Genomic DNA, 12196 nt, shown 5'->3' with positions numbered 1-12196 from the left:
TGCACAAACTCCACACAGACAGTCACCCAAGCCGGGAATTGAATCTGGGTCCCTGGCGCTGTGAGGCAGCAGTGCTAACCACTGAGCCACTTTGCCCCCCACTACTGAATGAGATTTAAAAATTGCAATGTTCTACCAAATTAAAATAAATAAAATGTCACTGGTTCAGACCATGTGAAGTCAAGCAGCACATGTTGAGGTGGCTGCCTTGGCTTTAGGACCCATTCTATCTCCTGAGCTGTAACTGTGTGGCAACTTTAAAATCTTGATGGGCTGATTTGTGCTGGGATACTATGTCAATGTTATACACTAAGCTCAGTGTCAACTACTTGGGCTAAATAGGCAGTACTTTCCTGAATACTTACCCTAGTACTGTTATATTGTTTAATCTCTGATGGAACTCAATGATTAACAGTGAAACTCAACCTACCATCACCCAGTTGCATCCCTGCCAGACTGACCACCCTGCCCAATGTTACTGACCATCCCTGCTGACCCAGATATCTGATGCTTTGACCTTCTCAGATTTGATTTCCCACCTTTCTTGAGACCACTGTCTACCCACTCACCAAAGTCTCTCTTCCGCTCACCTCACCACTCACCTATCCATCCCCATCCATTCACTTATTACCTCACATGTCTGCTCACTCATTCACACACTTGTCCAATGACTTATGCACCCATGCACTGATGCTCCCCATCTTACTCACTCACCCACTGACTCCTTAACTCACTCACTCACTCACTCACTAATCTATTCACTCACTCATCTCTAACTCACTCACTCATTCACACTCTAATTCACTCACTCAATCATTCATTAATTCAGTCAACATCTTTGAGATCCCTGAATATAACAGCCAGATATTAGATGATTTGGCTGTCTGTTTGGGTTTTCTGCTTCACTACCAATGACATCCTCACATGGTCACTTCTATAGTCCAAACCCAGAACTGAGGCTACTATGAGCTTCACAAGACAACAGAAATATCAGTGTACAACATTGCCCAAATTGCTGAAATAATTTGTACACTTTGAGATATGTGTTGGGCGTATGTGGGGAGCCACTGTTTTACCTTGTCCTTGCTGGACTTCCAATAATTTATTTAGAGTTTGGAATTTCCATATAATCAATTCCGGAAACAAATCTCATAATTATTTTAGAAAGTCAGAATAAACTTGCTTTTTGTTAGTTTTATTTTCAAACTTGTAAATGTTAGCCAAGAGAAGTCCATCTTTGATCGTATTAATCTTTAATGTCTGTTTGGATGCCAATGAAAAGTTGGTACAGATATTCACACAGCTCTCTATTCCCTCAGAGCACTACAAGGATAAATATATTTTGTAGCTGGTAAATTATTTTCTACAGAGTTTCAAATCCATACACAAAATCTGTTAAATTCAGTAGTGTACCCTTCCAAGCATTTAATTATGTAATTTGAGGTAAAAAAAATTTGAAAATTATGATAAAACAGTGACCCACACCCAGAGTCAAAACAGATGTCATTTGTAATCTTCCTGTCATTCTACTGCCCATTCACAGTCTGATTGGAAAGATTTAAATGTGGAGTTGGGTGGTCATGGACCAGAAGGCAATAACATGCTGAAGGACTTTGGAAAGGAAGGTGGTGTTAGGGAGGGGATAGATACTTTTAAGGACAGAGTGGTTGAGAGTCTTTTTATTATGAGCAGTGGGGTGATAATGGAGATTTTCAAAGAAAAAGTGACAGTACTAGAGGAGAGTGAGGCATTTCTGAAGGCAGCTAGCATGGGGGCTTGAATTGGAGGTTGGCTAACCAGTGGGTTAATGGGAATGGGATTGAGGAAGGCAAAACTCATAAGAGGTAGGCAATCACTTACAAAGTGAGCTTGTCAGGGTATCTACCACATGCAATTGCTACAATGAGTGGTGAAGGAGTAGCATTTGGAAGATGAAGTAGAAGAATCATGGACTCTATGGATGGCAGAGGATGTGCTGAAAGGGAATTTAAATAAGAATCTCTGGCATTAATTATTTAATCTCTCACTGTGTAACATTTAGCTCTCAGTGCTCTGGTCTATGAGAGTTGTGGGGGGCAGAATTGCCTGTCATAAATTCAAGGGTGTAAACCTTTGCTCATAAACTTCTGCCCACTTATTTTAGAATATTTGGATTATTGTGAACAGTTCCAGTGACATCAACAGAAACAGGACAGTCAAGCCCAGAAGCAGTACAGAGGAGAGCAACAAGGTTAATCCTTGGTGTGGAAGTAAGCAGGATTATGACAAATGAATTAATAAAATCCCTACTCAGCTTCAGGACAAAATGGTGCAGAAGATGTATCATTGATATTAATGAGTTAAAGTGAAAATGGTCTAACAATGGCATATAGCCTTTCATGACCTTAAGATTACAACCAGTGAAGTACCTTTCAAGGGTGGTCACTAAAACCAGTGCAATCCTTTCCAAAATACTAGGCTAGCAGGAGAACATAGATTTAGGACAGCAGGAATGATGTCTCATAAAGGAAGTAGTCAATAGGGTAAAGAGCAACAAATGATCAAGGTTAGGACTGATCTACAATGCAGCTTGAAAAGGGCTTTGTGGTGCAGTGGTTGCTGTATATTTGCTGCTGGGCCATAAGGACTGGGTTCAAGTCCCATCTCAGAATAGGATGGTCACAGAAGAGTGTTCAAACAGGTTGATTTGGGGTAAGAAAGAAATAGTTTGACATTGTAATAGAGAGAAAGCAGGCTTGGCATTCAGAACAAATGATGCCAAACAGATCAAAAGATATTTTATCTGAACTGGGTCAGTACAGTCATTAGCAGCCTATTTTCAGCAGAGTTTATTGCTGGATAAAATATTCAGGAAGCTGGAAATTACATGCTGCCAAGTTTCACTACTTTGTTTCACGCCTCAGCTCATTTTGTCTCTTCTGCAACTCTTCTTAAAAGCTCTCTGTTTCACTGACATTTTGAAAAACCCTCAAGATCCTGGTCTAACTGTGCCTGTTATAAGATAAAAGATGATTTTTCAAGCTCAGCATAATTTCAAGACCTTCTTGTTTTTTGCTATGTATGCTGTTAAATAAAATGTCCTCTTCTTAATTAATGGGTGTTTTGAAAAACAAGACTTTGTTGCAAGTGGGTCACATTTGGTAATAGCACTGATATCAGAATATTTCCTGTGTTTAAATAACAATAGAGGGAGCTATTGTCAGGGGAGAAATGTGGCATATTGCAAAATATCCCCGTGACAGTACTAATTCTTGGTGAGGTTGGTCTTTGCTCTTATCTCTGATATGGCAGACAAGGCTAACTCCCTTGAAGTCTAAGTATAGTAGATGTGATTACCATCCTTGATTCATGAGGCACATCTCAAGTGTACAGCCTTTAAGTTGCAGAGACATTTAATAAACAGCACAAGGTTTTTTTTCCTCACACATTTACACATTGTGTTAATGTCCCCATGTGTAGCATGCTGTAAAGTAACTGTTCTCCTTTATTTAGAATGCAAGATGTGTAAAAGAATAAAACTGCAAGCAATCCTTTGAGTATATAATTAAATTACATGACTGGCTTCACCCTAATAAAGCAACACTTTAGTCAACTGTCATTTTGTCTAATAAGTGTGTCTGAGATTGCTTTTCACCTATTTGGGGAATTGAAGTTTCATTGAAATGGTTGAGCCTTCATAAAAATGCTATCCTTGTTTTTACTCTCTCTCTCTGTCTCTCTATCTCCCATTCTTTCATGCATTTCATTTTTCTTTTTTTTTTAACAGATGAAGACTTCCACCCATGAGGAGCCTAGGAAGGACGCAACAAAAATCAGTGTGAGTTGCAGTAACTGACTGTTTCCAGTTTAAATCTCACTTTGTGTCAAGTTATATCTCCCAATGATAAGCAAAATCTACAGATGTCATTTGCATATGAAGAAGTAAGTAGAACAGTCGAATAAAGAACTTTAGGATCATTTTCATTGTAAGACATCTGTAAAAAACAAAATATCAAATGCTGAAAAATGTGTTGCTGGAAAAGCACAGCAGGTCAGGCAGCATCCAAGGAGCAGGAGAATCGATGTTTCGGGCATAAGCCCTTCTTCAGGAAATATCAAATGCCTAAAGTAGCACACAATAATGGTCCTGCATTTCTGGTTTACACTGAGCTTGTTTTACAGGTTTGTTTATTGGATAGAGTCAAATTCCAGTGTTTTTCTTGTTTCTTTATGTGCTACTGTACAGAACTGAACTGCTTTAATGACTATTTATGTACATAAAGACTTTTTATGCATAAAGTATATTATTGAAATAAAAGAAAATCAGATGGCATACTTCATGGTGCTGGACTCCTTTGCCTAATAGGGAGGAGCTGGAGAGACTGATTCCAAACATCCAATATGCATAGCAGCAGCACCAAAGAGCAGTGTGCTTAGATCGGTTCTTGTAGCTGATGGAATGGCATTGTGGGGTGGAGGTGCTTTCACTATTGTCTATGATTACACCCCAAAGGAAATGTGCAATGGACATGTCTCCCAAGTGACTGTTGGTAGCAAGCTCAGATCTAATAATATACATAATGGTGACTTGCCAGAATCAATAATTTAATTTACATTAAAGTGTCATGTTATAAATGTTATAATGACACTGAATAGTTTATTACAGGTCAGGACAATCATCCAGGTAAAAAGTGGAACATGAGCTAAATAATCTTTGTGTGTGTGTGTCTCTCTCTCTCTCTCTCTCCTTTCTTTGTCTGTCTCTTTCCCCCTCTCTCTCCTCTCTCTATGTTTCCGTCTGACTCTGTCTGTCTTTGTCTGTCTGTCTCTCTCTCTCTCTTCTCTGTCTCTATTCTTTCTCTCTCTCTCTCTCTTTCTACACCTATCCTAAAGACTGGCTGGGTGGGGGGGAAGGGTAGACACATAGTCACCGGTCATAGATTCTAAACAAATGAGATATCTGACCTGGGTGCACAGCAGACAGAATGTTTCATATGAATACCCAAGATGGATTTCTAACCTCCAATGTGTTACTTACTTGAAAATGAAAAGCAGATATCTGACTTGCAGGCCTGAAATTTTGCCACTGAGGTGGTTAGCATGAGTCAGGAAATTTGTCTACTTGCTGCACTGGACCCTAAATGTTGCAATCTTCATTCAGGGGTAGAGGGTGTAGAATAAGGACCTCTGACCCTAGAGCATAAATGGCCATAATGGCAGCCAAGTACCAAGAGGCACATATAGTAATTTCACCTCAGTTCACTGGAACTTTATCCCACTTGTTTTCGGCCTTCTCTGCCTCACCTCTCATACCCCCATGTAGCCACCAACCCCCCAAGACTCTTTATGCCAACTCATCCAGGATCCATTAAAAACAAAGGAGTGGTATGGAGATTAACTAAATTAAATTTCTAAATATGTTATACAAATTTAACTACACAGACTTGATAGTTAAAGTTACCCTCATTCGCAAAAGCCAATTTTTGTAATCTCAAGTGCTTCATCTTTAATCACACAAATTTTTATTCATCTTCCACATCCTTTGATATCCTCTTTAAACTGTCAAACTGAACTGGCAATCCATGTTGAGGTGATCATAGCTGTGAGAAATCAGGCAAGCATTCATAAAGAACCCTTAAGGAAATATCAACAAGCAGCTAAAAATCTGCTTGAACAGAGAGGAATCTTTTTAACTTTCACTGATGCCTGCAGTCTTAAACCATGCCCTGGGCTATAAATAACTTTACATCATGATGGTTACACAAATTTATGTTCCTCTCAAGTGTTTATGTTGACTGGACAAATTTCTGTCTCCCACAATGTGGGTGGCTTAAAGCCAAAATGGGGTATCTTGAAAATCGCACACTGTTCCTTCCCCTTCACCAGCAACGTTTTTGGCTCTTTTGAAATCGGGAATTGAAACTTCTGCTTCTGAATCTCATCCAGCATTGTTGGACACCCTGTGGAGACTCCATGACTGTGAAAGTCAGTATCCCGTAATTGGCTATCACGAATCAATTTCACAGACTCTGTTCTGTGATTTGAAATTAATGATCTATTGCGAGGCTTGCTAAACCCTGAATGGGGGAGCAGGAAAGGAGCAGTGGGGGGTACCAAAAAACGGTTTGTTGGCATTGGTCTAATCTGAAACCTGTTATTAGGTTATGTTTGATTCTAGCAAGAAGTTAGAGGGAAAGTGTTAACAGCTGAAAATGTTAACATCTTTCTCTTCCTTCTGAAGTTACTTTGCTCGCATACTGTCTAAAGAGCTCTGTCCTACACAAATGCCACATTAACTTGCTCCTGGCTAAAAAGGTGAATCAATGTTCTCTGCAATGGTCTCTCTATGAGAAATAGTCAGCTTCGTGTGCCAGTGATGTGAGCTGACTGACCTTCCATTTTTCTAACCTTTGTTGTCTGCTCACACCTCCTAAATCTTATAGCCCTGGTGGTTATGTATCAATCAGCATCCCATTATCCCTCATTTCCACCGATCACCCTCGGCAAAGTTCAATGTGCTAAGAGAGGCTAGTAAGGGGTTAAGGCAGGGTGAGCTTCACAAGAGAAGAGAGGGAGCCTACTCTGTCTGCAGTAGTTGCAGCTGCTGGTATTCCTATGGGGATAGGATTGCTGCAGACTGCAGCTGCTGCAGGGAGAGGGAATCCATTAGCATAATGGTATGTCATTGTATATGCAAGAAATAGACTCCGTGCATTGAGGCGAAAATCAGTTTTAATCACAGTGTGCGGTTATTACCATTTTGAGGATGCTTTGATGCACATAGAATTTTACATGCACAAAGCCCTGAGTTTCTTCAATGTTGCTGAATGTTAATTGAGTTTTCTATTCCGGGTAGTAGGTGGTATCAGGGGTTCCTGTCTCTCTGCAGGTACAAGCTGCTAAGACTGACTGCAAGTACAGCTTCCCTGCTCCTGCTGTTATCTTGCTAGGCTAATCTCAGAACACAGCAAAGCCTGTCTGACATTGCCCTGGACACACTCGTTGTTTGGAGCTTAATCACAGGCTTACTATTGCCACAGCATGACGTGTAAATCATACTCCCTACCCCTGATGTGAGTGATGACATGAACAGCAAGCCATGAGGTGTTCAGAATTCCTTCATCCCTCAATGATCTATTTCTGCCTGCATTTAAAGCTGATGTTGCTTTTTTTTCTGAACCTCTACTCTTATTCTGTGGAGAATTAATGCTGATTTCTATTTCATCGAATATCTAAGACTAATGTATAGCTGCTTACCTTCACACATCATTATGTTGCATCATTTTTGTACCAGAGGTGTCTTATATATGAGAACAGAAGCCTTATTAGGGCAACAATTGTGTTACAGAGTATATCAGATTTGTTTTTTATAAATCACAGAATTTTTTTTGGATTTTGAAATGCAAGCCAATAAACAGATGATACTAAATATAATTCTGGAAATATTCTTCAGAGAAGGAAGAACCATTGGGAAAGCTTGAGTAAATCTCTTCTGAACCCTTTCTAAAGCCTTTACATTTTTCCTGAACTATAGTGTCCAGAATTAGCACAATTCTCCAGATGAGACCTCACCAGTGATTTATGTGGTTCTGGTATGACCTTGTCACTTTTCTATGCTGTTCTTCTATTTATAAACCTAAGTAATTATTTTTTTCTTAACTAGCCACTCTTTCCTTTACGGAATTGTGTCCATGGACTTTAGCATCTCTCATCTACGTTCTTCAAAATTGAATCATTTGTAGTCTATTGTCTTTCCATATCATTCATCTCACAGTGCATCACATATCTGTGTATTGAACTCCAACAATCACTCTTCTACTCATTTTACTCTGCCAACCATCCTGAAGTCTTCAGCTATTCTCGTAACTATCTACTGTGTGGCTGAGTTTTTGAACATCCAATGTTCCATACACCCAATTCATTGTCTTATGCAGTCCTCACAATTGAGGATGACTTGATTCCATGCCTGTGTTTTGGGTCCTGAGATGACTGTACAGGCACAATAAAGGTAAGACTAATGACTCTTAAGAAACATAGAAACATAGCAAATAGGAGCAGGAGCAGGAGTAGGCCATTCAAGCCTGCTGTGCATTCAATGAGATTGTGGCTGATTATCCAATTCAGTACCTTGTTCCCACTTTTTTCCTATGTCCTTTAATCCCTTTAGCCCTAATAATTATATTCAGCTCCTTCTTGAAGAACAGTCTATGGTTTGGCCTCAAACACTTTCTTTGACAATCAATTCCACAGGCTCACCACAGTCTGGATGAAAACATTTCTCCTCACCTCAGTCTTCTTCTCTCTCTTATTAAACAATATAGTACTATCTGATCCAGAATCTCTTCCTACGTCAGTCTTGTCTTCCAAGGAATCAGTCTGGTAAACCTTTGCTGCATCTCCTCCATAGCCAAAACATTCTTTCTCAGATAAGGAGTCCAAAATTATACACAGGTGTGATCTCACCAAGGCCTACTTGCATCCTCTCACTATGAAGGCCAACAAAGCATTTGCCACCTTCATGGCTTGCTGCATCTGCGTGCTTATTTGCAGCACTGATGTACAAGGACAACAAGTCTCATTGCACCTTACCCTTTCCCAATCTATCACCTTTCTGATAACAATTTATCTTCCTAGTTTTTCTACGAAAGTGGATAACCTCATATTTATCCGTTTTATGGTTGCCCTTCTATAGGAAGAATGCTGTTAAACTTGAGAGGGTGCAAAAAAGATTTACAAGGGTGTTACAAGGGTTGGATGATTTCAGTTGTAGGGAGAGGCTAAATAGGCTGGGGTATTTTTTTCCCTGGAGCGTTGGAGGCTAAGGCTAGACTTTATAGAGGTTTATAAAATCATGAGGGACATGGATAAAGTGAATAGCCAAGATCTTATTCCTTATGTGTGGGATTCCAAAACTAGAGAGCATACGTTTCAGGTGAGAGGGAAAAGATTTATAAGGACCTGAGGGGTATCTTTTTCATGCAGAGGATGGTGATTGTATATAATGAGCTGCGAAATGAAGTGGTGGAGGCTGGTATAATTGCAACATTTAAAAGGCATTTGCATGGGTATATAAGTAAGAAGGGCTTGGAGGAATATCTTCGAGGAGAAAGTGAGGTCTGCAGATGCTGGAGATCAAAGTTGAAACTTTATTGCTGGAACAGCACAGCAGGTCAGGCAGCATCCAGGGAACAGGAGATTCGACGTTTCGGGCACAGGCCCTTCTTCAGGAATGAGCAGAGAGTGTTCAGCAGGAGAAGATAAAAGGTAGGGAGGAGGGACTTGGAGGAGGGGAGTTGGAAATGTGATAGGTGGAAAGAGGTCAAGGTGAGGGTGATAGGTCGGAGTAGGGTGGAGGCGGAGAGGTCAAGAAGAAGACTGCAGGTCAGGAAGGCGGTGCCGGGCTGGAAGGATCCGGCTGAGACAAGGTGGGGGGAGGGGGGATGAAGAAACTGGTGAAGTCCAAGTTCATCCCCTGCGGTTGGAGGGTTCCCAGTCGGAAGATAAGACGCTCCTCCTCCGACCGTCGGGTTGTTGTGGTTTGGCGGTGGATGAGTCCAATGACCTGCATATCCTCGGTGGAGTGGGAGGGGGAGTTGAAATGCTGTGCCACAGGTTGGTTGGGTTGGTTCGTCCGGGTGGCCCAGAGGTGCTCCCTGAATCGCTCCGCAAGTAGGCGGCCTGTCTCCCCAATATAGAGGAGGCCACACCGGCTGCAGCGGATGCAGTAGATGATGTGGGTGGAGGTGCAGGTGAATCTGTGGCGGATATTTGACAGAACCCCACTGGTCCTCACCTACCACCCCACCAATCTCCATGTACAGCGCATCATCCGCCGTCACTTCCGCCACCTCCAAACAGACCCCAGCACCAAGGATATATTTCCCTCCCCTCCCCTATCAGCTTTCCGTAGAGACCACTCCCTCCGCGACTCCCTTGTCAGATCCACACCCCCCACCGACCCAACCACCACTCCCGGCACCTTCCCTTGCAACCGCAGGAGGTGCAACACTTGCGCCCACACCTCCCCCCTCACTTCTCTCCAAGGCCCCAAGGGAAACTTCCATATCCGCCACAGATTCACCTGCACCTCCACCCACATCATCTACTGCATCCGCTGCAGCCGGTGTGGCCTCCTCTATATTGGGGAGACAGGCCGCCTACTTGCGGAGCGATTCAGGGAGCACCTCTGGGCCACCCGGACGAACCAACCCAACCAACCTGTGGCACAGCATTTCAACTCCCCCTCCCACTCCACCGAGGATATGCAGGTCATTGGACTCATCCACCGCCAAACCACAACAACCCGACGGTCGGAGGAGGAGCGTCTTATCTTCCGACTGGGAACCCTCCAACCGCAGGGGATGAACTTGGACTTCACCAGTTTCTTCATCCCCCCTCCCCCCACCTTGTCTCAGCCGGATCCTTCCAGCCCGGCACCGCCTTCCTGACCTGCAGTCTTCTTCTTGACCTCTCCGCCTCCACCCTACTCCGACCTATCACCCTCACCTTGACCTCTTTCCACCTATCACATTTCCAACTCCCCTCCTCCAAGTCCCTCCTCCCTACCTTTTATCTTCTCCTGCTGAACACTCTCTGCTCATTCCTGAAGAAGGGCCTGTGCCCGAAACGTCGAATCTCCTGTTCCCTGGATGCTGCCTGACCTGCTGTGCTGTTCCAGCAATAAAGTTTCAACTTGGAGGAATATCTGCCAAATGCTGGCAAACAGGACTCGGTAAGATTGGGATTTCCGGTCGACAAGAATGAGTTGGACCGAAGGGTCTGTATGACTCTTTGACTCCATCTGCTGTGCATTTTCCTACTTGCTCAACATGCCCAAATCACACTGAAACAGCTGTACATCTTCCTCACAGTACACCATCCTACTTAGTTTGGTATAGTCTGCAAACTTGGAGATATTCTATTTACTTCCCTCATGTAAATCATTAACAAAAATTGTAAATAGCTGACCCCTGTAGTACCTCACTAATCACTGCCTTCCACTTGGAAAATGACCCACTTATTCCTAATCTTTGTTTCCTGTCTGCAAACCAGTTCTTTATTCTGGTCAGCATACTACTGATGATCCCATGTACTGTAATTCTACCCAAATGTTTTCATGAGAATCTATCAAAAGTCTTCTGAAAGTCCACATAAACTACAGTTGCTAGTTCCCCCTTAATCAACCCAACTAGTTGTAATGCTGATTTCTTTCAGTTCATCTCACTCACTAGACCCTGTGTTCCCCAACATTGTTGGAAAATTATTTAAGTTCTCCTTTATGAAGTCAGAATCAAAATATGTATTTAATTTCGTCTACCATCTATTTGTTCCCCAGTATAATGGTATTTTTTTTATTTTCTGGCTATAAGGCACCTGTATTTCTTCTCACTAATCTTTTTTTCTTCACATACTTACAGAAGCTTTTATAGTCAGCTTGGATGTTCTCTGCAAGCTTACTCTTTTGCCATCTTAATCAGTTCCCTTTTACTCCTTTGAAATTTAAACTGCTTCCAATTCGCACAAGAAATAAAAAAAATGCGGGAGATTGCAATTGGTCAGGCAGCATCCATGGAGAGAGAGCAAGCTAATGTTTTGATTCTAGATGACACTTCATCAGAGCTGAAGTAAAGTGTGGAGCAGGCAGCATTTATGCTATAGTGGAGCGGAAGGAGCAGAGGTAGTGGGGTGGGGTGAAGAGGGTGGAAGGATGTTGATAATTCAGATTAAGTGATTGGAATGTGAGAATAGCAGAACAATGGTGTGTCTAACTGCCACACCGGAAAGGACAGACAGTCTCACTGGGGGGTGGAGGGTGCGGAGGAGGGGAGCGAGGACGTGGTGACAGAGAATGTAGCTAACACAGCTAAAAGAAAGGGAAGGAATGGGTTCATAATCTGAAGGTGTGGAACTCAATATTGAGCCCAGAAGGTTGTAAAGTAAGCAGCAGATTTGTCGTATTTTTGTTTTGGCCAAATTTTTGCCCCTTACTTGGATCTTATAATATCCCAGACAGGAATGAACAATTGTTGCAGTTCATCCATGAGCTCTTTATTTGTTTACCCTTATCTGTTGACAAGTAATAGTATTAAATAACATTCCCTAATTTATCCTAGTTTGCTTGCATCTCACACAATTGTAGTTTCCTTTGTTAGATACAGCACTATAGACTCAGAATCAATTACATCACTTTCCATCTTAGTGAAGAATTTGATCGTAT

The 12196-nt window shown here is 42.0% G+C and overlaps 1 protein-coding gene across 1 annotated transcript in view; it reads left to right on the top strand.

Moving 5' to 3' along the window:
• The window catches only part of vstm2la (V-set and transmembrane domain containing 2 like a), an 80387-nt gene that overhangs the window by 51792 nt on the left and 16399 nt on the right, over nt 1-12196 (top strand). The window contains exon 3 of the mRNA XM_043710186.2: nt 3767-3817. Within this exon, the coding sequence (XP_043566121.2) occupies nt 3767-3817 (51 nt within the window). The remainder of the gene's footprint in view (nt 1-3766; nt 3818-12196) is intronic.

This window comes from Chiloscyllium plagiosum, unplaced genomic scaffold, assembly GCF_037043375.1.
Source record: "Chiloscyllium plagiosum isolate Xiang-an unplaced genomic scaffold, Cpla_swu_hap1 HiC_scaffold_15, whole genome shotgun sequence".
In the NCBI taxonomy this organism is placed as follows: domain Eukaryota; kingdom Metazoa; phylum Chordata; class Chondrichthyes; order Orectolobiformes; family Hemiscylliidae; genus Chiloscyllium; species Chiloscyllium plagiosum.
The sequence above is the reverse complement of the archived record's forward strand: the minus strand, read 5'-3'. Positions and strand labels throughout refer to the sequence as shown.